We start from the raw sequence: 27,011 nt of genomic DNA, 5'->3' as shown, positions 1-27,011 counted from the left end.
TATTTCTTTGAAAAATTTCGTTTCGTATTCTATAAAAAATAATTTCTACATTGTCATATTTCGTTTTATTCATACTCTAATGGTTGCGTGCTATCAAGTTTCCAATAAATTTCAAATAAATTTTGATAAAGCATGAAAATATTAAATCTATCATTTTGATATTTAGATATATATACTGTATACTAAAACTTCGAAATTAGAATGGGGTTGATGAAGAATAAATTAGCATACATAATTATTTTGTCTAATCATCTTGACAAAATTCAACTAAATATTCAAATAAAAGCCCCTAGTAATTTTTTGTAAATTTAAAACAAAAACTTTGAAATATCCGTCATTTTGACAGGTTTGTTTGTTCTAAAATTAAAAGCCGAGAGAATAATAAATTATACTAAAAATTTTATTGAAGTACGGCGGGTGATTTATACTCACGAACAATCTGTGTACCTGGTATACAAGTGAAATTGGACGTCCCGATTTAACTCGATTGGACAGCAATAGAAACACGTGCCGGTGGGAAGTATAGTCAGATGCAGCAAAGTATCCGCTGATAACAAGAGAAAGTAAGAAATCATAATTTTAGCAAAATCTGAATCGGATCAATTTTAATCTCGCGTTTATACAATATAATACACGAAAATTTATAATCGAAGAATCACGAATAAAACAAACGGAAATTAAGTTCAGTAAAATTCTTTCTATCTTCGAACCAGACAGAGTCGAGAATCCATTTCAGAGATACCATGCTTGGCGCGCCAGGTACATAAAATCAAATGGCCGAAATGACTCGCTCTTTGCATTTTCACCGATGTATTAAACGTGGTGCATAATGCCTACGACGACGACGGCCGTCCTCGACCAATCGCCGCGGTCGTCGTCATTGAACCTGACGATGGTCACGTTATGTCGCGTGTTGCGCTGCCGACGGAGATCGACGGTGCGCGATACCCTAGCGAGGAATCCCCCTTTACTTGCCTAGGAACGCTGCTCGATTTTTCGCAAAACACGCGAGAGCACAATGGAATATTTTTTTACCAACTACGTTAATTTCCGTCCCATCGCACGAGCCACCTTTTTTCTGCACGACAGTCTCTGAAACGATTAGCGTTTCGACGGTCCAAAACTTTGCTTCTGACAAGTCGGACAATCGTCTCCCGCTGACTTAATCATTTCGTAAGGATAAATGGCAATTTCTAGAAGAAGCGAGGAAGAAATAATCTGCCGTTTCATCTACTTCGGCAAGCAGACGCGATGTCGTGCCCGGTCGCAATTAAGCTGAAAACGTACGTATACGTGGTTAAGTGGCCGTCGAGCTTGTTCGCGCGCCCCTTAAACCTTCGAGCGGCAACGCGTCGAACGGCTTTTGTATGGAAACAAGTATGTATATCGTGCGTGAGCTGTGAGCTTTAATTATTTCCCGTCGAAAACGTTTCTGTGAGTAATTTGTATTTTCGTCGGAAGTACGAAACGTTCGAGAGAGGCTTGAAACGCTGTCACGACTATCGGTAAACGTCGAGCGTTTAACGCGCGACGTAGCGGGACAATTAAATAAATGATAAAATAAATTGTTACGATTATTTGCGCGAAAGTTAATGACATAATCTCAGCTTACCACTCGGTATCCTACTTTACAATTGTGCAATTGGACAATTATACACTTTGTCAAGCAGCATCTCGCGAGAAATAGGTCGCGCTTTATTACACTTTCACCGCGATAATCGCGATGCTTTTTCGCTCGAAGCATTTCACCGCGAAGACAATTATTCGATTATGTCACACGGAGTAGATTAACAACACGATTGAATATCTGTCGTGTAAATTTGCGATCTAGAAAATCTTGTCTCTTCCAACGGACGGCCAGCAGGTGAGAGGATTATTGAACGAACGGGATGTAATACCGAGAGATTTCTCAGACTTGCCGGTCATTGCACACGTTGCGCTCGGTATTACAACCGTTATAAGGAGCTGTCCGTATTTTTTCATTATTAGCGTAATCGGCATTAGCAACGCGCGCTGTGTCATGATTTACGGTCTGATGACACTACATCGAGAGAGCGGGATTTTTTGCGACTGCGATCGAAAGCATAAAATACCGTATTTTGATTGTGCAAAGGTGGCGTAAACAACTGTCTTTTAGAAATTAGAATGAAAGAACGGATGAAATTTAAATTTTTCATTTTTATTAAATTTCATCTGTTCCATTCTAATTTCTCAAAAACAATTATAATAATAATATGCAATTATTAAAAATTTTTATCTAACGAAATAAGAATTACTTCAGATCGCTCACTATAATAATGTGGCGATCGCCACGCGAAGAAAAAGATGCCGCTCATTACAACTACATTCTGTTCCGCATCTGAGGTTCGATAAACTTTTTCACGATCAGCGAATCAAGTTTTGCGGTGAATTGCCATTGAATTGTCACTAGATTTAATCCGGGTCGCCGGAACTACTCGATGGTGGTTTGAACGTGAAAGCAACATAACTGTCTCTCACTCTTGTACCGGTTACACCGGACGAATGACCGATCGATGTTATGTAAAAAGGCCCGCACTTGAATTTTGTAGAAGGCTCGTCAAGAAATCACGCCGCGTACCATATGTGCTCTCATATTAGGAATTTCTCGAGCCATACAGACACGTGAATGTTTTGTACAGGATGCGTTCCGATTACCTCATTTCTTATATATCGCTACAAGTCAATTTATTTACAGTCTCGTTGAATAAAAAAGTTACATCGATAGAAGAGAAATAACTGGATTCCGGATAATTAACGATAATGAATGATCGTCGAGCAAGTTTGATAAGCATGTCCTTATTTACAATTTAAATGACATATTTACATTCTGTCTGATGAATCACGGTCTGTTAGAATAAATTGGTTCAAACTTTCAAGAAGAGTTTAGCACGATTTTATTCGCTTCGGAAATTAATCGTCGCGAAAATAAAGCGCTCCCGTTACGCTTCACACATTTGCCCAGATTTCGTTCCTTGTCTAACGAATCATTTATCACACCGCTAACTAGTACCGTTTATTTTTCTCACTCTTGTTATTCGTCGACATTGTGAATCACGGTTGTTTACTATCGTATGAAAAGGCATTATATTTAATACGTTTATGCGCACCGACTTCGTCGAGATTTCGCGCGAGTGATTGTATGATCTAGTTTTAGTTCGTTGGCGATTAACAGTTTCTCCACTACGTTAATACGTAAAAACACCGATATAATATTCATGACACCACTAATATTTTCCTTTGATTGGAATTAGACTGCTATATATGTGTATATCGATAATTGTGTACACATGCATACAATATATCGGTCAAAAGTATCGCATCACTTATGGAAACAGCGATCGTTATTTTAATGAACGAATACATAAATATTATCAGATTACTGTTATTTTACGCTTTAATATCGTAAAAATAATAATTATATTAAATAAGAACAATTTTTTAAATTTGCCACTAATATTTGATTCCAGCATATTTGCAAGTACTTCCAATTATTCTTGATAAATAGGTTTCATTTTTATCGAATTCATCCCACAATAGATCTATTGAATTAAGATCCGGAGATTGAATCGGAGAAGCTGCTTTAAAAAATCAAAAATTTAATATTTCTGTTTATTTGTTGTAATTTTTAATTTTTATAATATTAAAACAACAATAATAAAATATAAATTAATAATATTTATACACATTTAAGTTACGACTTCCCTGTTTCTATAAATGAATGAGATGCTTTTTGTCCGGTAGTGTAGAACTGGACATTAACGCTAATACATTAAAGCCACATTAAATCGTTAATTATCGCACACTTTTCGCGCTTTATGGTCCACTTTGCGAAAACGATCGGCACTCGCAGTAATTGGGAGGATTGTCGAGCGATTGTGCACTATCGCGTAATTTACCTCTTCGGAAGATGTACAAATTACAGAGAATAGACACGAGGAAGGACGGGACCATTGTCGAGCGCCCGAAAACCTCGAATAACGCTCTCTGCACCGCGAAGAGCCCCTTACGGTATCGTCTTATGTACGTCGGATTCGAGAGGAAACTAGCGGGAAACGATACTAGCTGATCGTTTTGTAGAGTTCGCAAATCCTCATCTCTCTAGCGAGCATAACGCGGACATCGTGATCTACTTTCCACTCTTTTTCTTTTCGTATATAAATGTGATAGTACGAGAATCGCGCCAGGCAAGAGAGAGAATGGGTACAGTACCAAATTTTAATAACCCCGTTTCCGGAATTCATGCAACAACTTCACACGTCGTTGAATGTAGAGCATAAGAAGATGTAATTTCTTACTTTTTACGTTATTAGAAATATCATATTTAATGTTTACCCATAACATCAATAATTTTCTCACCCCAAATATACTAAATGCATGGGATCTGACTTATTAAATCTAATCTTAGGTTTAATACTGGCGACGAGGAAGATCTTCCCTTATGTTGTTTCTCTAATAAAGCTTTTATCGTGTTAGCGAGTATGTTTTAGTAACTGTTTCGTTCTATTAAAGGGAAATTATATATATATAAATCCAATATATTTATACAAAAGTTAAACATTTGATAAAAGAGCTTTTAATTTTTTGTTTCCAGGACAAGCTGCTGACGAAACTGGAGGAAAACGAGCCGGAATTGGCATCTTCGCAGGAGGATGAGGTAAGAATCGAAAGTGACAGTAAAAACGCGACATATATTAAAGCGTTACAAATGTAAATCGATGAATCAAATAATGAAATAAAGCAAAATGGCAAAATTTTCTTTCTCAGTAATCGCTCAAGCCTGTCACGAATCTAATCACGAAAAAAGAAATTAATCGTTTTTGCAATTAACTAATCATTCTATACGATTGCTACTCTTTTTTCGCTAAATATTATATGCTTTATTTTAAAACTTCCTCAAGTTCACTTGACTGTTTGGGAATTATTACCAGGACAACGGTAATTGAAAATAATTTCGTCGACAAGCGAACTCGATTACTGGCGAATGAATAAAATTTTAACAGATATAGAAAAAAATCAATTGAAATTAGTTAGAAGAAAACACATACTTTTCTACTGATTACGTCAAATTGCGAGCAGAAGAGTCTTTCATACGTAAACACAAATCGGATAATTAGTCTGAATAAAAGAAGGTTAATGGAAATTATTCGCTTTGCAAATAACGCGTACGTAACTCCAACTGTGTGGTCTGATCTGATTACATTCATTGAAACATTTATTACTATTTTCCTGGAACGTACCGTGCAAATAGTCAATATGCAAAAATATGCGTTAAAAGTAAACGTAAAAAGAATAAACGTTAAAAATAAACAAAATGTCTGCACTTTTTCTTTTCCAATCTTTTCTAATCTAGTATCTCTTTTAAATTATCAAATCTGATAGAAATGCATGTACTTTAGCCTTAGCGTGAAACACGTAATACGTAAATTCTCTGCTAGAGACGCCGCGTATCTCTTCGCTTCGTTGCACCAGGTTGAAACTGTCAGGCTGCCACGATAAAGAAACTGACGATAACAGAGCACTGTATCGCGCAAAATATGACCGGCCGTTTGGAAGAGTCGCAATTTCCGAACGAATTGGCCGCCCAATCGGTCGCAAAAGTCGATTAACCGACGACGACGTCGACGACAAAGTGGCGGTCGCAACCCTTCGACTCCTGACGTGTTCGCCCACCCTCCCGGACTCGGGCTATTAATATTTCGATTAAAGTGACGTCTAATGACGTTACGTCGATTACGGCAACCAATATCGCGGCCGTCCTGATCGCTAAACAACGATCCCGTTGTAGCTCGGGATTTAATAACGTTACACGTGCAAGAGCGTAAGAACTATGCAAATAAAGCAAGAGTCACGTTTCACGGTGAGCATATGAATAAAAGCGGTTATATCTCTTTATTTCTCATCGATTTGTTTTCTTTTTTCTTTTCGATACTATTCATGGGGTTGCCAATCAAACTTCCACTTATAATATCGTTAAATGTCCCGTCATTTCTTCTTTTTCAGTGCGTCATATGCGTGAACGCGAGGGCGACGATGCAAACAGCGCCGTGTGGGCATCGAGTGGTGTGTAGGTGAGCAAAGAAGCTTATATATTTCTTCGTGTCTCTCTCTTTCCGCACTCTAGTATTTCCTTCATTTCTCTTACGACATTGAAAAGCTTGACGGTTAATTATTTTGCACATACCAGCGTTGCAGTGACATATTATGCTTAACAAGAAGCTATCTTTTCAAGACAGTATCTCTAATTACGACGTCTCTCTCTCTCGTTTTACGTTAACTTTACGTTCCGTCTGCAGACGCTGCTTCGTCAAGACGATACAAATGGCGGTGTCTCAGAGGCTCTTGCCGCTGAGATGCGTTATATGCAGAGCGAAGATCCTACGGCTGAAGCAGACTCTCATTCCGCGTGACGTAAGTGCAGATTGCGCGTTTGATCTTAAACGAGAATCTCTTCTCGCTTTCGGACGCGGATATATGACGATTACGCTCTCCCGCTCGTTTAACATTTTCCGCTCGCTTTAGAAAGCTTCCTCCGCGAAATTCGTTTTAACATCGTTCTCTTTGTATACACATTTCGTGTCATCAATAAATTTCACGTTGCTGACGTGATCGCGACGAAAGTGTTGCTAATTGGAGCGGATTTTCAAAGCTCGGACGGTGCCTTTGCAGCCAATTCGGCTACCGTGTAACGCGAGGTACCTTGTGCTATTTAAAGACAATTTTCGCCAAAATTGAAATTGCCCAAAATATTTTTCCTTCAAACGCCTCTCGGGATGCGTTCGATTCAAATATTTCAATTAACGATTAAAATATAATTAACGTATATTTGCTGATTAATTGTTAAATATAAAAATTAATTACACCTGTATATCACGTCTATATTTAGCCAGTTCCCCATTTATTTGACGCAATAGTCGCGATTCCATATGCTAATCATCGTAACCGCTGCAAATACATCTCGCTCGGGATATCGATTGGCCACTGTTTTCATTTATAGTATTCGATGTCGGGCAAATCCTGGGTACTGCCTCAAAGCGCATCAGAGTACAACATGGGCACGGGTGTAACCGCCGGTGTATCCGGTCCCGGTGGCAGATGGGGAACCGGAAGCGTACCAGCCTCCGCCTCTCTATACTCGATGGCCAGCGGTTCGTCCTCCATTTCTGGTTCGTAGTTTGAAGCTCGGGGAAAATTGCAGTCTACGTTACCGCGTCGAAGCATTATAAAGATAAGCTTAACTCTCTCAATTCACTCATGTAGGAGTGTCTTCCGTCTCTTCGGCAACTTCCTCGTCCGCGCATAGCACCGGAAGTTCCGCTCTCGGCAAACCTACGAGAGTACGGCAACCCACAGGCGCCAGTCTCAGACGTTCCCAGACGCAGTCGATGAAAATGCGAATTCAGGTTAGCAGTGTGTCGTAATATTCAATGTAAAAACCATTTTGGATCGCCTAGATTAACATCATATAAGTATCACAATTTGAGAATAACTCTTTTCAATGATTTTCTCTTAGTCTCGGAGAAGAGGATTTGCAATGCATGTACGATTTATCTGTTGAAATTAATAGGAGTACCAGGACCCGGTTCAACAAATCACCGAGGAGGAGGAGATCCGGGAGCGTCGATTGCCGCCAATCAAGGAGTTCCAGAGGGACTATCGTGCTGGCAAGGCCTCTACTAGAATCAGGTAATTTCGTGATTCTCAATTCAATCGCATTCGTCGAAAGGCACATGCTCGTAATACGTGCCCGATCTACGTTCGCAGATGTGCTCAAAAGATCGTGACGCAGTTGGAAACGTCACCGAGCCCGAGGGTCACAACGTCGACATCGTCGGCATCGTCGTGCGGCCGCGCCGCATCGAAGCGGCCGGCGTCGACGCCGAAGATGTCGGTGGTCCAGGAGGTGCAAAAATCGAAGAAGGAGAAGGAACGGGAGAAGGAGCGGGAGAAGGCGGAGAAGGCGCGACAAAAGGAGGAGGAGAAGGCGGAAAAGACCAGGCAGAAGGAGGCGAAGAAGCTGGCGAAAGAGGAGAAGAAGAGGGCGAAGAAGGAAGCCAAGGCACGACGGAAGGAAGCCGAAGAAGCCCTCCTGAGGGACGAGAAGTAGGGTTCTCCGGTGGATTAATCGCGCAGAGATCTCGAGATGAGAGATCGATCGTTGCGGCGTACGGGCATATCTGAAGAGTCTTCGACGAATAACGGTGATTTCCGGGTATTCCGTAACCGTATAGGATCAATAGCGTGCGCGGGATGGGTCGCGGATGTTCGTGATGTAATTGCAAATGTTAAGTGGCGCTCCTCGTAAAGGACGTCGTCTCTTGAAAATTCCAGCAGCCAGCTATCAACTAATGAATATGGCCTAGCGCGAAAGCGGTTCTCCGAGAAGCGAGCACTCGGCACGATTATAGAGATCGTGTGGATGTTAATAAATCCGAGGTAGGTCATCCGGTATATTCATTCGGCTTGTTCGTTGCTTAAATGGGGATCCCGACAACTGCCGGCGAGGAATTGTCTCGAATAATCCGCAACTCGTCCCAAGCTACTCGTCATCTCGTAGACTCGCGAGAAGGCGACGAGAAGAGTATACCTAAAAAAAAATCTAGAAGCGGCCAAACTTAGTAACCCGTCATATCGAGTTATCGCGGACTAATATTATTATCGATAGGAAAAACTCGAGTATAGCGCCATAATTTAGAAAATCCAAGCGAATTATTTTCAATCTTATTACTCCTGTCGGTTCTTTCGAATTATTCCGAATCGTACTTCATCTTTTGAAACTTGCTTGAATCACATTCTACCAAAATCTGCCATGAGATTTTTCACTCAGTTTTCGACGGTCGACAAAATCTTAGAGTTAATAAAGACGTCGCGCAGTCGCGATCTCTACGATTATAAAAATCATCGTATATAAAGCTCATTCAATTTCCAGTTGATTCGCTTGCGCGACGAGCATCTTCGTCGCGACGTTTAATCGCCTACCGCCAATTCGAGATAATCGATAATCCCGTTCCTCCAGTCAATTTAGATCAGTCATCGACTACGAAATTAGGAAAAGGAAAAAAAACACTCTCGATTTTTTTTCATTTGCACCATGCTCCGACATTTCATCTTAACGGTTTAGAGAAATCGCGCGGAGGGCAAAGTGCTTGCAAAATATAAATCAAATTTTTCTCCATTTCAATGGCGACTCTATAAGAAAGATTTACGTACAAAATATGCTTTTGAAATAACACGTAAAAAAACGCAGTAATTGACTTTTGAAGTTTTCAAAGAAAATGCAACGTGAAAATTTATAGCCTTTTTTCCTCGAAATTTTGCCACTGGATCAAAAGAGAAGGAAGTCGCAAGCATTTCTCTTCGCTTCCCACTTCGCACTTCACAATCAAATACTCCCCCGTCATCTATCGTATATTGTAAATACACCTGCAGAATTTCACAAGCGAAGAGACGCGAAGAACTTTCGTGCCGCGAGCAAAGTCGTACAAGTTGCGTACGAGGATAGCCTAATAAGATCGATTTGTTAAAATGTGCGAGAGGGTATATACCTAAAATAACGAGATAGTCTTATATAGTACAATATACACACATTTATAAATATATATATATATAAAATATATATAATTATTTAAAAATAGATACACAGAGAGCAGAAAAAATTTTTGAAACGCAGCGCGTGTCTCGTTACTGTTCGTGAATTCGTAGGCTCATAGAAACTCTTGTTATCGATCACCCTCGGTTCGACCCTTTTTCCTCGCTCGACAATTCATGAGCGATTATTACCTAAACGAATTAAGCAATTAATTATGAAATTGCTATGCTCTACGACGTTCAATAGATTCCTCGTACAGAATTTTAAGAATGCAAGTTACATGACAATTACGCGCTGATAGCTTTAACGACAAAAACCCCTGTGTCATCGACACATATACAGATAAATATACACACGCGCACACACATACACCCACACCCACGCCTACACCCACCCACACACACACATACATATATATACACGTGATACGCAAAAGTTTTCGACCTTAAATTTTACCCCTAATCTTGATTGTCTATTGCCTCGCAAGTCTCCCGTAAGCAGCCAAAAATCAAAAGCAATTTTTTTATAAGTCTACACATCAAGATTAACTTTGCGCAAGTCTCGATATCAAAAAGATCAGCGAATAAGAAAGTAGTTCGAAGCGAAAATCTATCAGTTAGAAATGACGGCGACAACTTTGCCGACAGGAAATTCAATGTTATTTTCAGCGATGCATTTAATAGCGATGACGGTTTGATAATAATGACAATACTTCTTTTGTAACCGGAAGAAAGCGCAAGCGAGCGTGAAATCTTTCGGCAGCCATAAGCTGTCATGTTATGATATAGCGGGACGGGTGAGAAAGTCTCAAATACCATTTCTTGTCCTTTCGTTCATTCGCTCTGTGGGATCGAGCTCGATGCACAGTTTTAATACAAACGAAAGATAATCAAATATCGGACGGTGTTTTAAGAAGCTACGATAGAAAAATATACGGTAGAAATCTCGTAGAATCTCCGCGAGCCATACCCCTGTACAAGTTTCAGTTCCTAAAATTGTGATATTAAGTGTAATTAAAATTATGCAACAGTAAAGGACAAAGTCATGTTTATTTAAGAATTCCTGCAATCTCTTCTGTCATATACGAGAGACAAAGTTAAAAATTGAACGTATCTCATTCTTAAAAATTCGTGGTATGGTTCGACGATTTAGAAATCAAGTAGAGACAATGAAAGTAGGAATCAGCGTTGTCGTGAAAAATATAAACGAATGCGGAAGCATTCGAAAAGAATTGGACTCTATGTGTATACTAAAAAGCGATCGTACACATATCAGTAGTAATTAGTGAATTTTAATTGGCGTTCTCGTTTGAACCTCATTGCTTACGACGACCCAATTTCTGACTTTCTACAACAGCGAGTATCGGAATAATAAAGTGATTAAATACAATCACAATGAGGTTAATTCGACAATGCCACTAATTAGCGTGTAACGTTAACCGTCAATTATTATACTCGTTGCATCGATCCCAACTGTGACGAGCCCCACATGTATGGCATACTTAATCAAAAAGAAGCGTATGATCGATGTGGACCCTCGATTGTTTTAAAAGCATCTTGAAGATACACACAAGAGAAGGTATATTCAAAGATATACATAAAAACATTGTAAAAGTAAAGACGACGTATGAATAAATTTGATTTAAATTCTCAAGATGGTGGACAAATTTTCGAGGATTTGGAACACAAGAATAGAAAGATTTTTGGAAACTGGAATCGAGGATGATCATCGTCATATCGAGCATTATTCTAGGATTTAGAAAATTTTCCTTGCGGGCTCATATACGAGTGCGAGACTTTCTCGGATCCCGACGGAAACGGAGGGAGCGCGGCGAAAAAAGCGCGAGGCCATCCTCTGCCACCTGTCAAGTCAATTTTATCGAGCACATCGTGCACGTTACGACGTTGAGCTCGCGATACTGGCGATGATGGCCGGCCGGCCTTCGTCGGCGGTAAAATCGATTTGATTTCTCAAAGTCACGCCAACGGGAAATGCCTACGTCCGGATGTATCCGGACAAAAGCGCGGGAAGCGAGGGTTTCGTCGGACGGACCTCGCGCGTGGCGCGAATCTCTTCAACCTGCATGATTTGTTAATGCTCGCAATCAATCTTCAACTATCGTAATTCGAATCTGGAAAACGTATAATTATCGTGAGAGAGAAACTAATTTAATCTGCAGAAATGAAACAACTTAATCATCCTGCGTTAATAATATAAATACAATTAAAAGAAATGTCAAGCACATCTCTTCGTTCGTTACGAAAAAGAATGCGTATTGAAGAAAAATCGTGCTTCTTCACGCTAGTTAAGAATCTCATTACGATAGTCGAGGATTAACAATGGAGAGGCAAAGAGATGCGAGGTATAGCGTAATCGTTGGCAATAATATTCGAGCTAAGGAGAGGACAAAAGTGTGCGGACAAAGAGGGACGATCGCGTCTCGTCTGTGCGATAATACGAAACGCGTATATCACGATTAGACGTAACGAGAACGACTTTATCGTATACTTTATTATATAAGGCAGAATTTGTAGACGAGTTTATATTAGGCCGATATCGACACGGCGATCCTTATCCCGTACAATGGATGAGATACAATTGTCGCGTTCGAGTTCTAACAACTTGGAATGAAAATCCCACGCGCGTTTCTATCTTTTACAGAAAATATCGAAGACTTTTATGTTAACCGAAAGAAGATTGTAGACGAAGCTACATGTTGCCTTCTGTTCAAAAAGCCAGCTGTACCGTTTCATTTCTCTTCCTAAATCTCTTCGCGATCATTTCTTTCCTCGAAATCAAGACATCGTACGATCTGAGAGACTGTCAACGCGAGGAAAATCAAGGAGCGATAGTTGTATAAAATCAAAATTTGTCCATCGGCTAAACGTGCCATTGGATGCGGAAGTAACGTAGAGATAAATTCATGGCAATTTTACGCTCCTCGATTCCTCGATTGACGCTCGTTACATTCCAAGCGCGTCGAAATACGCGGCAAATCGATACTTAATATTAGTAACGGAATGTTTATACATATATCGTAGCGGATATAAGCGCTATCAGAGCTAGATGATGAGTAGCATTTTCGGTTCATCTGCTGCGAGCTTCTTAGAAATTTTCAGAGGGCGACGTGCCTTCTTTCCTCTTCTCGAATGTGTACAATATATCTTCGACCGCATCTCGGATCTCATCGACTCGCGCTTGACAAATAAGACGAGAGATATTTAAAAAAAAAAAGCTTGAGCAGTTGATTTTATCGAGTCTATTTTTAGTAGTTTTGTTCGAGGACTAAACAGACAATGGGAAAAGAAACGAAACTTATACAAGAGATTATATTACGCGATATGTTTTGCGATCTGTAAGAAAAAGATAATAGATATAAACAACAAATCAAATAAAACGTTACGATCAATGTTAGCTGAATTGGAATTATTTTTCTCATTTTCATCCTTTTACCTTCTCCCAAGCAACGTAATTGGGACTTTTGCGCGACAAGTAATACACGCGTACTCGTCTTATGAATGCTGACTTACCGTATGTCAATCTAAATCGCATGACGCGATGTTTCTCCTTCTCGAGCTCGGTTTCTTCGCAATACAACATAATCAATGTTCAAAGAGCTCTCTTGTTATCATTTGAGATAGCTTTTGTCATCAGAATTCATATCATATCCCAGCAGAGGACGTATATATACGCACGTATCTCTTTATTCTACAGTGTGTGCATTTTCCTCAAGTTTTACTGCATTTCTCAAGAGTGTAAAGTTTATTAATAATAGAAAAAATGAAACATTATATCATCTATTTTATCGTGTATATATATTTTGTGGAAATCCTGAACGTAGCTGGAATAGAAGGTACTTGAGTCATCATATATATCATGCATAAAAACTTTTATATCAAGTATATTATAATCATCACGAGTCAAGATCCATCTAGTTCAAATAAACTATGATATAATCGCAATATTTAGCTCTAAGCTATACGATTAACCTTGATTCTAAGCCACACAGTATATAGAGAACTTTTAAAGCGATAAGCAATAGTGATAATAAATATTTCTTTGCCCTGTTGATGATCAGACAATTAATAAGCTAATCTTTTCTTCTCCACACTTGGAACACAAAACTTATTTCTGGATGGATTAACATTTATTTTTAATTGGTTACCATGTTTGCGCAAATGATAACTCTCAAATAAGGAACGTGACTGATGTATCGTCGATTCTGACGCAGACAGTCGACACTGGCATCGGTTGGCCAACAAAGAACTAGAAGAATCCCTCTCGTACCGTTGGAACGCGAAAAAAGCGAAAAATGTGATCCTCTTCGTCGGGGATGGGATGAGTCCGGATACCATAACAGCCAGCAGAATTTATCATAGCGGCGAGACCAGCAGACTCGCATGGGAGCATTTTCCCCATATCGGGATATTGAAGGTCTCGATAAGGTTTTCATTAGACGTGATTCGTATCTAAATTAATCTCATGTTTTGCACGTTTAAGATTTCCACGTGTTCGAATGTATCTTTTGCTGGTAACACAGACTTACAACGTGGACAGACAAATCCCAGACTCGGCATCTACCGCTACCGCTCTCTTTGGAGGAGTCAAGACGAATTACGAGGTCGTTGGAGTGGACGCCAACGTGCAGTTGGGAAATTGTCGGGCGAGTTTGAATGCAAATTATCACGTGGATTCATTTTTAGCGTGGGCGCAGGCTGCCGATAAAGCGACAGGTCAGATTCGAAGGTTCAGGCCAGAAAGTCTGATTATCGTGTAAAGCTGTTTCACAATTACTTGGAATAAGATGTTTTTACGATCTTTCTCCTCCTGCTTTTGCCCTCTCATTTTTATCGAAATTAATATACCCAGCACAAAAAGTTTGCAGAAACAATATAGATATTTCAATGTAACAATGAAATGTTACATTGCGAAATATTTTTGCAATATTGTTGCAAAATTGCAGTAACATTAAAATATCCGCCTTATCAGTATCACATCCCGCATAACAACAATCTTTCAATTACACTAATGTAAGATTGCAATCTTGCTGCAATGCAATTGAAAGGTTCTGCGCAGTATTGGATGTTATGTAATGCAATGTAATTACAGTAATCTTCCAATGTAACATACTTGTAATAATGCAATGCATTACTGCAAATGTATTTATAAGAATACAATATATACAGCTGCTTTTTCTCTTAAATTTATATATTTATATATTTTCTAAATTGCCTTATACAGTTACAGATATTACTTTATATATATATATATATATATATATATATATATATATATATATATATGATGAGAATACTTAATGATTTAATTAATTAAATAATAAAATAATTTGATTTAAATAATTTAATTTGTAAAAGTCAAAATTTTATTTATATGAAAATTAGACTTTATTTTATATCTTAAATAATCGTAAATAAACGAATAATTTTCACTCTTTTGGATATTTATCTGTCTGGTCGAAATCATCAATTCAATATATAAATTTGCTGTGTTGAAATTGTATCAGAAATTAAATGAAGATAAGAATAATCACTATACTTTTAATTTGCTGCTAACTGCTTTTTATGTAATTTTTTGACTAAAATATAAATATACGAGATAAATAGCATATCACATAACGATAAATAAACGAAATTATAAATATTGTATTTTTCTAATTTTTCTGGAATGTGTACTGTGATTTGTTGATGAAATATCACAGTTACATATTTCTATAACATTCTGTACAATTTATTACGTTATAATTTGTAAAATTGTAACATTATTACATAATAACTAAGATGTTCTGTGCTATATGAATACGTTAATTGGCAATTCTTTTTAAAAATTTTCAAGTAAAAGTTAAAATCTTGTTTTCAATAAATAAAATGAGTCGGATTTTTCTTCGTATGTTTGAATAATAATTAAATAATTTCCTAATTCATGAAAAATAATTGACTGCAGGTTTCGTGACGACTACCAGAGTGACTCATGCGACTCCGGCACCGCTTTATGCGCACTGTGCGAATCGCAGATGGGAGTGCGAATCCAAAATGCCTGAAAACGCTGCCCGCTGTAAAGATATCGCCAGACAGTTAATAGAGAATGAACCCGGGAAAAACATTCGAGTAAACAGACAATTACTGTACTTTGTTCCGGGCAATGATTATACGAGACGGATTTGATATAACATTGAACTTCTCTGATAGGTGATTATGGGCGGTGGAAGACAGATGCTAAAGTCCAACGTGAGCGCGAGCGAATTTGATCCGATAGACTCCTGGGCTTGCTACAGACAGGACGGTCGTGATCTCATCGCCGAATGGATACGGGACAAGTCCAGTAGAGATTTAGCTTATAGCGTTGTTCAAAACAATGAGGAACTGTCTCGGCTCGATACCGACAACGTGGATTATTTACTCGGTATCTTCGCCAATGGTCACATCGAGATGGACTGGAAGCGCGAACGAGGTCCGAAGGGACAACCGAGTCTGGAAGAGATGACAGTGACGGCATTACGAATTTTACAAAAGTCCAAACAAGGATATTTCTTAATGGTATCTCGCATGCTAGTCTTATCGTTCGACAAAAACTCAAATATGATTGTGCGATTCTTTCAGGTCGAAGGCGGAATGATTGACTTTGCGCATCATCGCGGCCATGCCGCTCAAGCTTTGCTGGAAACCATCCGATTCTCGGACGCCGTTAACGCTACTCTTAGAATGATCGACACGGATGACACCCTCGTGATAGTAACTAGCGATCACACGCACTCAATGAACTTCAACGGATACAGTCCTCGCGGTTCGTCCATCCTGGGTAAGATCGAGACGCAGAGATCCCCCATTCTTTCTCGTTCTCATGAGAGACCATTTCAGAAATCGCTCAGAAATCTAGATACGACGGAATACCGTACACAAAGTTGTCCTACAGCACAGGCGGCCCAAACAACTTTGCTTACACAGTGAATGATAGTCAAGCTGTGAGGGTCGATCCTTCCAAAGTCAATACTACGGATTTTACTTACAGTCAACAAGCCGCAATCATATCGGACGAAGCTTATCATGGCGGTGGAGACGTGGCTGTGTATGCTATAGGTATACATCGCCCTAATTAGATATTATGAAATATAAGAGGGCAGATAAGTGGCTTCGCTCTTAGAAAGCTCTCGATGCGAAACAAGACTTGGAATTCTTGTCATTTAAAAATTTCATCTTTTTCTTCTACAGGCCCGCACGCCCATCTTTTTCACAGCGTGCACGAGCAGAATTATGTGGCGCACGTGATCGCATATGCAGCGAATGTCGGCGAATATTTTAATGGCGCGGCGATATTGCATATTCGCCGTCTAAACGTGGTTATTTTATGTGGTCTAATCTCGTGGGTTTTAATCGCATACAAATAAACCTATAAATATCTATTAAAAGCGCATTATCATTTTATTTTCGTAAGAAACGATATATCCATAATATAAGTATACACACTGATATGTGGTATTCTTTAATTTACATAATAATAATTAAGTGGTATTGCAAGTGTCCGCGAGATGTATCACTTGTACTCCACTTGTACTCCATCACAGACTAACTTTCAACGGACATAGGTCCGAGTTTCTACATAAACGTATTCCGTTGAACTCCTTGCTTGAGCAATTTTAAAAATCTACCGTATACATTCTCACTCGCACGTTTTATTATTTACAAATATATACGTTAAAAACAACTCTCAGTCTTATGCTACATAGGATGTAAAGGTATTACTTGCGATATTTATCTTATAAAAAATCTAAGAATGCACGTGTTCCTTCAAGGCTACTTGAGAAGGAGATTAAGATTATGTTTTTACTTAAATACGTTATTGCAATTAAGTAATGTAATTGTACTTAAGCCTGTCAAGGATGTGTCTTCTTCGCGAATCTTATGTAATAGCATTGATACTATATAAAAAAAGAAGAGAGTACCGATGTAAAAATCAATAACTGCGTCAAAAAAGAAATCTTAAAAATCTTAAAAAAATAAATGGGAGACGAAATTGTCGGAAGGGATCATCGATTACGCGAACATTTGTCGAACACGCAGACAAAACTCCGGATTTTCTCAGTTCTTTAGATAGCGATGAAACGTGGGATCACTGTACTTTTTTCCTCTCGCTGTGCAACGTGGACTCGTGTAGCAATACCTTGAGCGCGATGCCGCCGAGGAAGAGCATCGACATCATCAGGAAGATGAAGCCGGGCGTGTACTTGCCGAAGATCGTCAAGCTGCAGAGGGCTAGCATCTGGAAGCCTAACAGTAATGGCACGAGATACACTGCCGCGACTAGGAACAGAGGATGCGGCTTGCGTTTCGGCTTTTCGAATCCTCCGAGATTAGGGGCGAGTTTAGTGAAATCGTCAGGCACCGCGATTGCTTCGATCCTCTTGTCTTGGTCCTCGACGTGGATTTCGCGCAGCTGAAGTAGATTCTTGTACGCGATGAGGAGACTGATGGTGATCTCGCGGAGAAAATGACTGAAGCTGACGTGTACTTTACGCACTATCGGATGCGACTTAGAGTTGTCGAAGGAGTAAAGGAGATACGGCAGCAGATTCATATTCTGGCAGCAATGGCGGATCTTTTGCATCGATGCGTGTCGGAATAGCATCGGTGGACCGCTGTAGTTTCCATCTGAAAAGAGAAACATTTATAATCAGCATAGACGACATGACGCGTTTATTATCATTCGCGCTGACGATAAACTGGGTAAGATATTAGTTGAGCAGATCTCCAGTTTAGAAAATAAATTTGCTCATAATTGTTTGATGATAAGCGTGTTTTAACATGTAAATATAGAAAGAGACAGAGTTAACGAAAAGAAATGATAAACTTGAAATCTTGTATATTTACCCTTAAACATATCGGATACTCGTCTGGCCAGAGTCGGTTTCCTTTGTAGAACATCCTTTTTCTCCATGATTCCCGACATAATCTGCGACACGATTTTCGAAGAGTGCGGTTGCTTCGTAATTACTGAACAATCCTCAAACTAATCTTTCTTCAGGAAATATACTCAATAATTGAATTAGCTGGAAAAGAAGTATAAATAGTTAGTAATAATTAATTTAAGAGTACATTTAAGAATAAATAAACTTTCACGGACGATTGCAAGAGACCAAAGATTAAAACAAATACACGAAACTAACTATGATGGGAAATATAGGTGATTACCGATCTTTAATGACAAGAATTCTTGAAGATGATCAATAAGAGCTTCAGTCAACACTGAAACTATCCTCGTCGTTCGTTCATGTCGAAGTTGCGTTATAAAAGAAAAGATACGATAGCCTTGTCGACCCGAGATTAAAATTCATCACAAAAATTTTGCGTAATTCAGCATTATTCAAAGTATAGTTTACTCGATTGCAAATTTCTTTTTCTTATCTATTTTCTGGAATTCTATGTGTTTGATTTATAAACCGGTTTTAAATTATAAGTTCTAAATAATTTACGTCTCATAATCTGTGATAACTTTTCATTTTTTAATTTTGCACACAAACTAATGTCAATAAAATTAACAAATTAAAAATAATTGTTTAATATTAATTAATTAAAATTTATAAAAAATTACTGACATTTTATTCGTTACAAAGTATAAATTAATGTAATATATTAGTGCAGTGTTATTAAAAATATTTTATTAAAAGATTTTTTTATTTCCAATCATTGGCCAAGAATTTAAAAAAAATTTTTCTCTTAAAGAGAAAGTGGTTGTCGATCAACATGCTGTTTAAACTTTACATATTTTTGTATTTTCACCAAATTAATACAAGTCATTCATTGTTCACTGACAAAGTGCGACTAGCAGTATCACAAACTAGGATGATTAAGCATTGGAAATTGTTATGTCGTTATTTTTCTAGGAACTGAATCATTTATCGAAAAAGAAGAATTTAGTTACAAGTAGTACACGTATAAAAGAAAATTAAATGCTGTTTTTAAATAACATAAATTGTATATTAAAATGCAAATAAATTATAAATATCAAATAAATTGCAATATAAATAAATATTACGTGAATAAAAAGATAGATAATAAAATTTAAACTTGATGCCAAGTAATGGCAGATATTTTTTTTCAGAGCTTGTAATTTTTTGAATAATAATCACGACATGTTCAGATATATGTATACGATGCTTACTATCGATTAAAGAATCCATGATATGTTAAACACTTATCCTAGCGTTATAAATAATACCTAAAATTAAAAGTAAAATTTCACTCGAGTCCATTCCAATGATTACTGTTGAATAGAATGATACGAATTGCCCTGATGGAGCGAATATAAAAGCCAAGGTCTCTCTGCAATTCGTTTCGTCGAAACGTATGCGACTCACGCATTAGACCGCTCACCTCGGTGTTTACAGCTGTCACTGATGGACTGAAGGACGCTTGGTCACAGGAAGGTTCAGCTTGTCTCGTACAAGCGATTAATGACTGCGAACTAACTGTACTTCTTGTAGAGATTGAAGATAATGGGAAACTCGCGAAATATGCCCATTCTTCGCATCGCTTCTTCAACGAACGTTGGCGATCGATAATGCAACACACCCGGCTGGAAGAATTCGAGTGCTGGGTAGGGTATGCTTGCGTCTCGATGTTCGCTCAGCTACTAAACCAGCTCCGCTAGTGTCTCGACTAACAACTACCAGCCGCCACCATCCACCTCCACCGACTCCGACCATGATTAGGGACGTGAATCATCACCGAACCAATCCGACCAGCGACTTCCATTGGAGCTAACGCACGATTGGCCCGGCGATTGGTCGAAGTGCGATGGTCGAGATACAATTTTTCCATGAATAAAGAAGGAGAGAAAAAGGGTCGTCGACGCGAAGAAATACACGATCCGCAAACGTGTCTTCTGACACGCATGTACTTTTGTACTCTCGCGGTCTGATTAATATCTGCCGTCGAATTCGTGGAATTTTTGATGGAATTATACTATGACGGAAATAGGATTTGCGTTGTCAAAGATTCTAAAATACAACATGAAATAATTGATGACTGATCGACAAGTAATTTTTGACTACATAAATTTATCGTTATCGTTCTTTTCAATATTGGGTGTTTTAACAGGTGTTTAAGCAGTGATATTATTTTATTTTAAGTATATTACTTTTTATAAGCCTCCATTTACCGTTAAAAATTGATGTTTGGAAATATATGAATATGCATATATTTCAAACATCAATTTTAATAGTAAAATAAGAGCTTCTTAGTTTTGAAAACATTATATTTACATAAAAAACATAGTAATGGAAATTATATAACTTATGCTTCACGAAATAGTTGAAATATTGCATCATGACCTGCAAAATGTTAAAAAATACTTTCAGTATTTAAATGCGCAAATATATTGCGAAGCTACTCTATAAGTAATAATGGTCTTTACTTTTATCTATTATTTTGCATTTCTGATGTAATACGAATATCTGTAAGTAGAGAGGTGAAAAGAATTCTGCTGCGATGGAAATAAAAAATGCGTTTGTTGCAACAGGTTCAACGACTTTGAAAATCTACAAGAATTTTTCTATAGGATGGATGTATCGATTTTGCTTATTGATACACGCGGAGTATGCGTGACCAGAGAAGAGACAATTTTATCCATCCGTAGATAGCATATAAAGTTGCGATAATATATCTCATCATTTTAATAGTTTTGTCAATAAATTGGCAGATGTATATTCATTTCGTAGAAAAAAAATAAGTAGATTTCGAAAAAACAATTGTGGAAAAATGATGCAGGTCATTCATTGACCTCGCTTTTTTTCAAGGTCTCCCGACACGCATCGTACGTAACGCATTGCGTGCTGCACTATGACTGTTCGACAAAGAGATTCAGGTCGTTCCACAGTAGACACAACAATGTTAATGCGCGATATCTTATTTAAATACGGATGTGTATTTTTTTTGTGCAATAATTCAGTTCTCCAATCACTTGCTTGTGATGTATCGGGCACGAGGAACAACATTGGCGGAAAGTTACCGTTATATCTCATAAAAGTGGCTGTGTCCTCCTCTAATTTATTTTTTTTCGACTTGTCAGATTTTTGACAATCCTTAATTAATTCTCTAAAAATAATCTTACTCCCTCTATTATGTCTGCTTAATTTAAAAGAAAACAAATAAGAAGAAAGAAAATAACACGCGTGCATCTGGATTTGTTTGTAAATCGATTGGCCCATGTTTTGTGCATGTTTTGCAGAAATCATCTCAAACTTTGCATCTTATCGTATGCGCGAAAAATACATGCAAAATATTTTTCTCGATGCCAGGTGAGTTTTATAATTATAGTTGGATTGATTTTTTTAATCCGTTGACATACATGTTTTTGTCTTAAAAGTGTACACACCTAACTCATTATCAGATGCTGAAAACAAGTGTACTTCTCCAACTGTCCAAAACACGGAAAAATCTTTAAGAAAATTGCAAAGGTCCTTAACATCAGAATTGTCGAAAATAATTAATTTATTTTTATAAAAGAGAGAAAAATGGATAATAAAAAAGCAAACTCTCTCAGTTAAACTTGATCTAGTTGCATAGAAATATTTCTTGGGTACGCTTATGAATAAACTCTTCATCGACGCCTGGTAGTCTTTTGCAATAGTTTTCCTCCCACTTCTCGCTGCTCTATTTTTTTAATTTTTCCTTTTTTTGTTTCCCCGCGGAATCTGCGGAGTTGATAACAGCGCAAGAAGCTAAATGGCCAGTCTTTTTACGCCTTGCAATTATATCTACTTACGCAGTCTATAAGTTAGAATCTACGAATATCAAATTGATTCGTTATTTGTCCATCGTGCTCAGCATGTGAAGGAATAGCAGAACTGACAGTTTGAATGATAATGAGAGGCGAAATGCTGGGGAATGATGTAATTCTAAGCAAGTTCGATGCTAGGCAAAGTTTTGGCGACGAAAATAACAACTCGCACAGTAATATGGTCGTAATCTATTTGTAACGACTTTGAAAATCATTATCTGGTCATATTCAGACAATAAATGTGACTGATTGTGAGAGTATTATCGAAATAAAAAATTATATAAATTGTCGACTACATGAAACTTTGCTCTCTATTTTTAAAAATTATATTTTCACGATTTGCACTCTCTTACATTTTCTGCTCTAATGTTTGTGCAATAGATTTATTTTGGAGTTTTTGTGGCATATACAGGGTGTCCCGAAACTAACGCTTGATATTTTAAAGGCAGATTCTCTGGCCAATTTAAAAACGATTTTTCCTCAGCGAAAATGTCGCGGCACTAATAGTTTTCGAGTTATAAACGATTGAAAATAAAGGGTTTTTCGCAAACTAAGGCTTATGGGAATAAAATATTAATAAAGTCACATTCTTTAGTTAATTTTAGGTAGAGTTTACTTTAATAGAATTTTAATTTAAGGCTTAGTTAGAAAGATACATGATGACAAAAATTGGGAATATGCAAAAAATAATGATCTCCCTCGACATTTTCGCTGAGGAAAAATCGTTTTTAAATTGGCCAGAGAATCTGCCTTTAAAATATCAAGCGTTAGTTTCGGGACACCCTGTATATGTATATAAAAAAAGGCTAGATTTATTATATTCGGTGATAGACGATAAGAGACGAATTTCTACAAAAACTTAAGATTCTAAGTCTTTTCTATAATAAGAATCGTAAAAAGGGCGAAGAACTATGGACTCACGCTCATATCACGTGTATTCCCATTGATCAACCTCTAACACGAAATGATCACATGTTCGGGACATTTATATCCATAGCACACGATAGGATAACTTTTACAAGTTGTACGTTGCATTTAAATTCCAATATATGTAAATACTATGTATCTTTCCCGGCGCAATTTTACAAATCTTTTTCCAATTTTGTGACATTGTAAATAAAACAAATGCATTACTATTATATCAATACCAAAAGAATTAAATTTTATTTTGTGAAAAAGATTATTAGAAAAAAAATAAACTGATAACATCGACAGCATTATTCATTTCTTAATTTCTCCTTTCAACTTCGTTTTTTAAATTGTAAAAGATGAATAATAAAAAAAAGACTAATAATAACTAATAAGACTAATAATAATAAAAAAACTAAAAAAGACTAATAATAATAAAAACTAAAAAACTAATAATAATAAAGATTATAAAAAATGAATAATGTAATTTCTGTTATAAGAATTGTTAATTTGTCTTTTCCACTCATTGTAAATATTAATAATTATATTAATTTAGTAATATTATATTTCAATATAAAATTTATTATTTTTTGCTTGTAATAATATGATTTGTGATACACATACACACACACACACATGTGAGTCACACATGTTTATTACCTTGTTTGCAAACTCTCTCGAATATTGCACTTGACACTTCACGAAACCAAAGTCAGTTATGCTGATCATGTTATGCGATGTGTTATTTAATTCGAAGTCTCACCACAATGTATTCCTCGCTCGTCGACGTATAACGCACACATTTGCTTGACGTAAAAGTCTGACCAAATTACGATTTATTATGTCATAAGCGAGGGAGCCGGAACACGAAGATCATTTCATTCATGGATCGAAAAATGAATCGTAAATTAATGGCAAGTAAACAATAAATCCACATCTGTTTTTATCTACTACATCTCTCTTTTCCTTATTACAATTATTTTATCGTTGATCATTTCAAACCTTGTAACATGTTTAACTTACCTCAATAGTCGGTATGAGAGCAGAATAGTTACTCATGAAAAGCATGGCAACGAACGTAATTGGAAAATTGAAAAACAACTTTAGCTTACTTTGTGCGCGAAGTGTAAAGTCATATTGATTATCTAGAATTTAATCTAGACTCTCGACTGATCTAGAATTTAATCTGGAGAATCGCTTTATCTCTCATTCAAAATAGTAACTAGGACTCTTGTCAATCTAGAAAATGAAAAAATTACATAAATGATAAATTATCACAAGCTTGTGTTTTTTATATATTAAAAATACAAGCTTATGATAATTTATTATTTACCTATTCTTTTAAATTCTCGAGTAAATTTAAAAATTTATTTTATTTAAATTTTAAGTAGCACAAAAAGTGTGAAATCTATAAATAAGTATGCATAAATCTTAATGTCCTCGTTTAAATTTATTTCTAGCCTTGATCTTTTAGCCTCTAGTATTTTATGAAACCGGTTATAAGTTTGATGCACAATCACCAGTATTTATCTCAAATTGGTGAAAAATGCACGCGCTATCTTGACCGTATTTTAATAAATTAAACGGCAGTCGAGAATATCAATTATTATTTAAAATTCAAGACTGTCTTTGATATTTGTTTCATTTTCTTCTATTGGACGCTGCTCATACGATATTTTTATTGCGATATATAATTTTTACAAATATGTGTCTTGTATACAAAATATAATAAATTGCAGTGTTTTAATGCGATTAATATCTCTGCTGCATCGGGAGCTCTCTGTAGAATAGGCGAATTCAAATATGCAACGTTGGCATCAATACAACGTAATGAGAAATAAGACTCCTGTTACTTCACTAAAATATTGAATAAGAACCGTTGAGTTGTTAAACGATCGATTTTTAATACAGATTCTTTTATCATGCCAATTAAACTCTTATATTAATTTTTTTCATGAAAAAACAACGCGATGCGATAGGAGAGCGCGGATTGAATAGGAAATGCCTGAGAAAACGGAAACATACAAAGAGGTACATGTCTCATTTCAATTACTATAAATATTTTTACTTCTTGAAAGCAAAATCACAGCTACATAAAATGTGGTTTCATAATCATTAATATAATAATAATAATAACGCCCACACGTCCGTCTTGTAGATTCATAAGCTACAAGGCGGACCTGACGGACAAATAATAATAATAATAAAAATAATAATAATAATAATAGAGAATAATACACAGTTTAATGCCCGCATGCTCGCCTTGTAGGTTCGAAGGCTGCAAGGCGGGCCTGACGAACAAAATTAAACATTAATAATAATAATAATAATAACCTAATAATAATAGATAATATTATATAATAGTTTTGTTTCTCTTAGTTTCGTACAGCAACTATTTTAGCACTAACGGCCATACGCGATAGAATCTCTCTAGCTTCTTCAAATAATAATACGCTCTACTGGTATACTCCTTCGCTTCACTCTCGTTTTGCTTCCGTCGTCGTTTTCGAACGATATATAACCACGTATATATATATATATATATATTTTTTTTTAATATTATATAATAATATATATAATAATCTTCTTATAAAAATTATATATATTATATATAATAAGGGGAGGGGAAGAGGATTTTCGCGAGATACATTTCTAAGGCAGCCACCGTACACGTCTCGTTATTAATAGCTCTCTTTCTCTCTCTTTCTCTCTTGTGTTATTCGATTTCTCGCAATTACACTTCGAAAGATGAATCTTTCATGCTCTCCGGTTTTTCCCCATTTTTTTTCACACACATTCGTTGATCCTAAACGCTAAATAAATATTATACAGATTTAACTATCGACCACATGCCCACTCTTTCGTATAGTCCCGCGCAAGTGTCTCTCTCGACTTAACATAGTAAAACTGTAGTTCGACTTTTCTTTTAGCACTCGACTTTTATAGTTTTATGGCACTCGTTTAATGGCTGGACTCTATAGCCTCTCCACGTTCCCGATGCGAACGATACCTTCGTCTCCAAGCTTTCTTCTTCTTGTTTCGTCGAGATTGGTGTTTGCCTCGATATCGCGTTACATCGATACGATACGCGATACCGCGAGAGAGCGAGGAACTCCCTTCGCGATTTCCTTATTAAACTGCACCATAAGTGAATGACGCACCGTCGACGTGGACAGGATCAATGACCATCGATTCGCTATAGAATGTTATTATTGTAATATTTAAAGAAGACTACTGTAATATTTAAGGAAAACTATCAAGAGCGTGTTGCACATTAAACATAACGTCATCGAGTTACGTAACGTCAAGTGTTCTTATATGAATTTTAAATGTCGACAGTGATGACGATTATATTACTCCATTTAAAATTTATATAAGAAATTTCATGTTAACGTGACAGGATGATGTCACGTATAACGCGCAACACGTTTTAGGATATCCATAAATAAGTCCATTCTCGGCTCGTTTTCAAAGAAGATTTGTTCGACCGATCAAATGAAATATAATCGATCTTGCTTGGCTATATTTATCGGTACTAGTAAAATGAAAAATCGTGATGATCAAGAATATATGATTTTTTTCTCACAAAATTAAAAATTGTTAAAATTTTTATTATTCTTGTCGCTATTATTGCTTCAAGAAATGTTCTTTTCTTTATGACAATGGGTCATATGGATGAGATATGTCCAATTAAAATAAACAA

The 27,011-nt window shown here is 36.9% G+C and overlaps 3 protein-coding genes across 9 annotated transcripts in view; 2 read left to right on the top strand and 1 right to left on the bottom strand.

Annotated features, from left to right (window-relative positions):
* LOC145974849 (uncharacterized) overlaps positions 1–13,021 on the top strand; it is a 75,928-nt gene extending 62,907 nt beyond the window's left edge. For all 5 annotated transcript variants that reach the window (XM_083104900.1, XM_083104899.1, XM_083104902.1 and 2 more), the window contains 7 exons: positions 4,613–4,675; positions 6,022–6,089; positions 6,315–6,429; positions 7,016–7,184; positions 7,279–7,421; positions 7,586–7,704; positions 7,783–13,021. In XM_083104900.1, coding sequence (XP_082961026.1) covers positions 4,613–4,675; positions 6,022–6,089; positions 6,315–6,429; positions 7,016–7,184; positions 7,279–7,421; positions 7,586–7,704; positions 7,783–8,125 — 1,020 coding nt within the window. In that variant the 3' untranslated portion in view covers positions 8,126–13,021. The remainder of the gene's footprint in view (positions 1–4,612; positions 4,676–6,021; positions 6,090–6,314; positions 6,430–7,015; positions 7,185–7,278; positions 7,422–7,585; positions 7,705–7,782) is intronic.
* A 284-nt stretch (positions 13,022–13,305) lies between these two features.
* On the top strand, positions 13,306–17,091 carry LOC145974501 (alkaline phosphatase). Of its 2 annotated transcripts, none has more exons than XM_083104364.1 (8): positions 13,306–13,460; positions 13,839–14,041; positions 14,148–14,340; positions 15,569–15,732; positions 15,814–16,161; positions 16,225–16,423; positions 16,483–16,701; positions 16,834–17,091. In XM_083104364.1, the coding sequence occupies exons 1-8, from the start codon at positions 13,388–13,390 to the stop codon at positions 17,007–17,009; spliced, it is 1,575 nt and encodes a 524-aa protein (XP_082960490.1). In that variant the 5' UTR covers positions 13,306–13,387; the 3' UTR covers positions 17,010–17,091. The 2 variants fall into 2 exon arrangements, with proteins under 2 accessions (XP_082960490.1, XP_082960491.1); XM_083104365.1 differs by having other exon boundaries at positions 13,341–13,460; positions 13,843–14,041.
* Positions 17,021–20,266, bottom strand: LOC145974502 (uncharacterized). 2 transcript variants are annotated; one of them, XM_083104366.1, is made up of 3 exons: positions 19,993–20,266; positions 18,490–18,668; positions 17,021–18,270 (listed from the first exon to the last, which is right to left on the bottom strand). In XM_083104366.1, the coding sequence occupies exons 2-3, from the start codon at positions 18,566–18,568 to the stop codon at positions 17,732–17,734; spliced, it is 618 nt and encodes a 205-aa protein (XP_082960492.1). In that variant the 5' UTR covers positions 18,569–18,668; positions 19,993–20,266; the 3' UTR covers positions 17,021–17,731. The 2 variants fall into 2 exon arrangements, with proteins under 2 accessions (XP_082960492.1, XP_082960493.1); XM_083104367.1 differs by lacking the exon at positions 19,993–20,266 and adding an exon at positions 18,811–18,964.
* Between the last annotated feature and the right edge of the window lie 6,745 nt (positions 20,267–27,011).

Source organism: Camponotus vicinus, unplaced genomic scaffold, assembly GCF_025532165.1.
Source record: "Camponotus vicinus isolate PSW18456_S1 unplaced genomic scaffold, iyCamVici1.0 SCAF_7, whole genome shotgun sequence".
In the NCBI taxonomy this organism is placed as follows: domain Eukaryota; kingdom Metazoa; phylum Arthropoda; class Insecta; order Hymenoptera; family Formicidae; genus Camponotus; species Camponotus vicinus.
This window is presented reverse-complemented; position numbering and strand designations above follow the sequence as displayed.

Coding starts and splice junctions, on each gene's coding strand:
- LOC145974501 (XM_083104364.1), top strand. CDS start 13,388: ATGAAACATTATATCATCTATTTTATCGTGTATATATATTTTGTGGAA. Junction 15,733..15,813: donor AACCCGGGAAAAACATTCGA/GTAAACAGACAA, acceptor CTTCTCTGATAG/GTGATTATGGGCGGTGGAAG. Junction 16,162..16,224: donor AACAAGGATATTTCTTAATG/GTATCTCGCATG, acceptor CGATTCTTTCAG/GTCGAAGGCGGAATGATTGA.
- LOC145974502 (XM_083104366.1), bottom strand. CDS start 18,568: ATGTCGGGAATCATGGAGAAAAAGGATGTTCTACAAAGGAAACCGACT. Junction 18,271..18,489: donor AGTATCCGATATGTTTAAGG/GTAAATATACAA, acceptor TTCTCTTTTCAG/ATGGAAACTACAGCGGTCCA.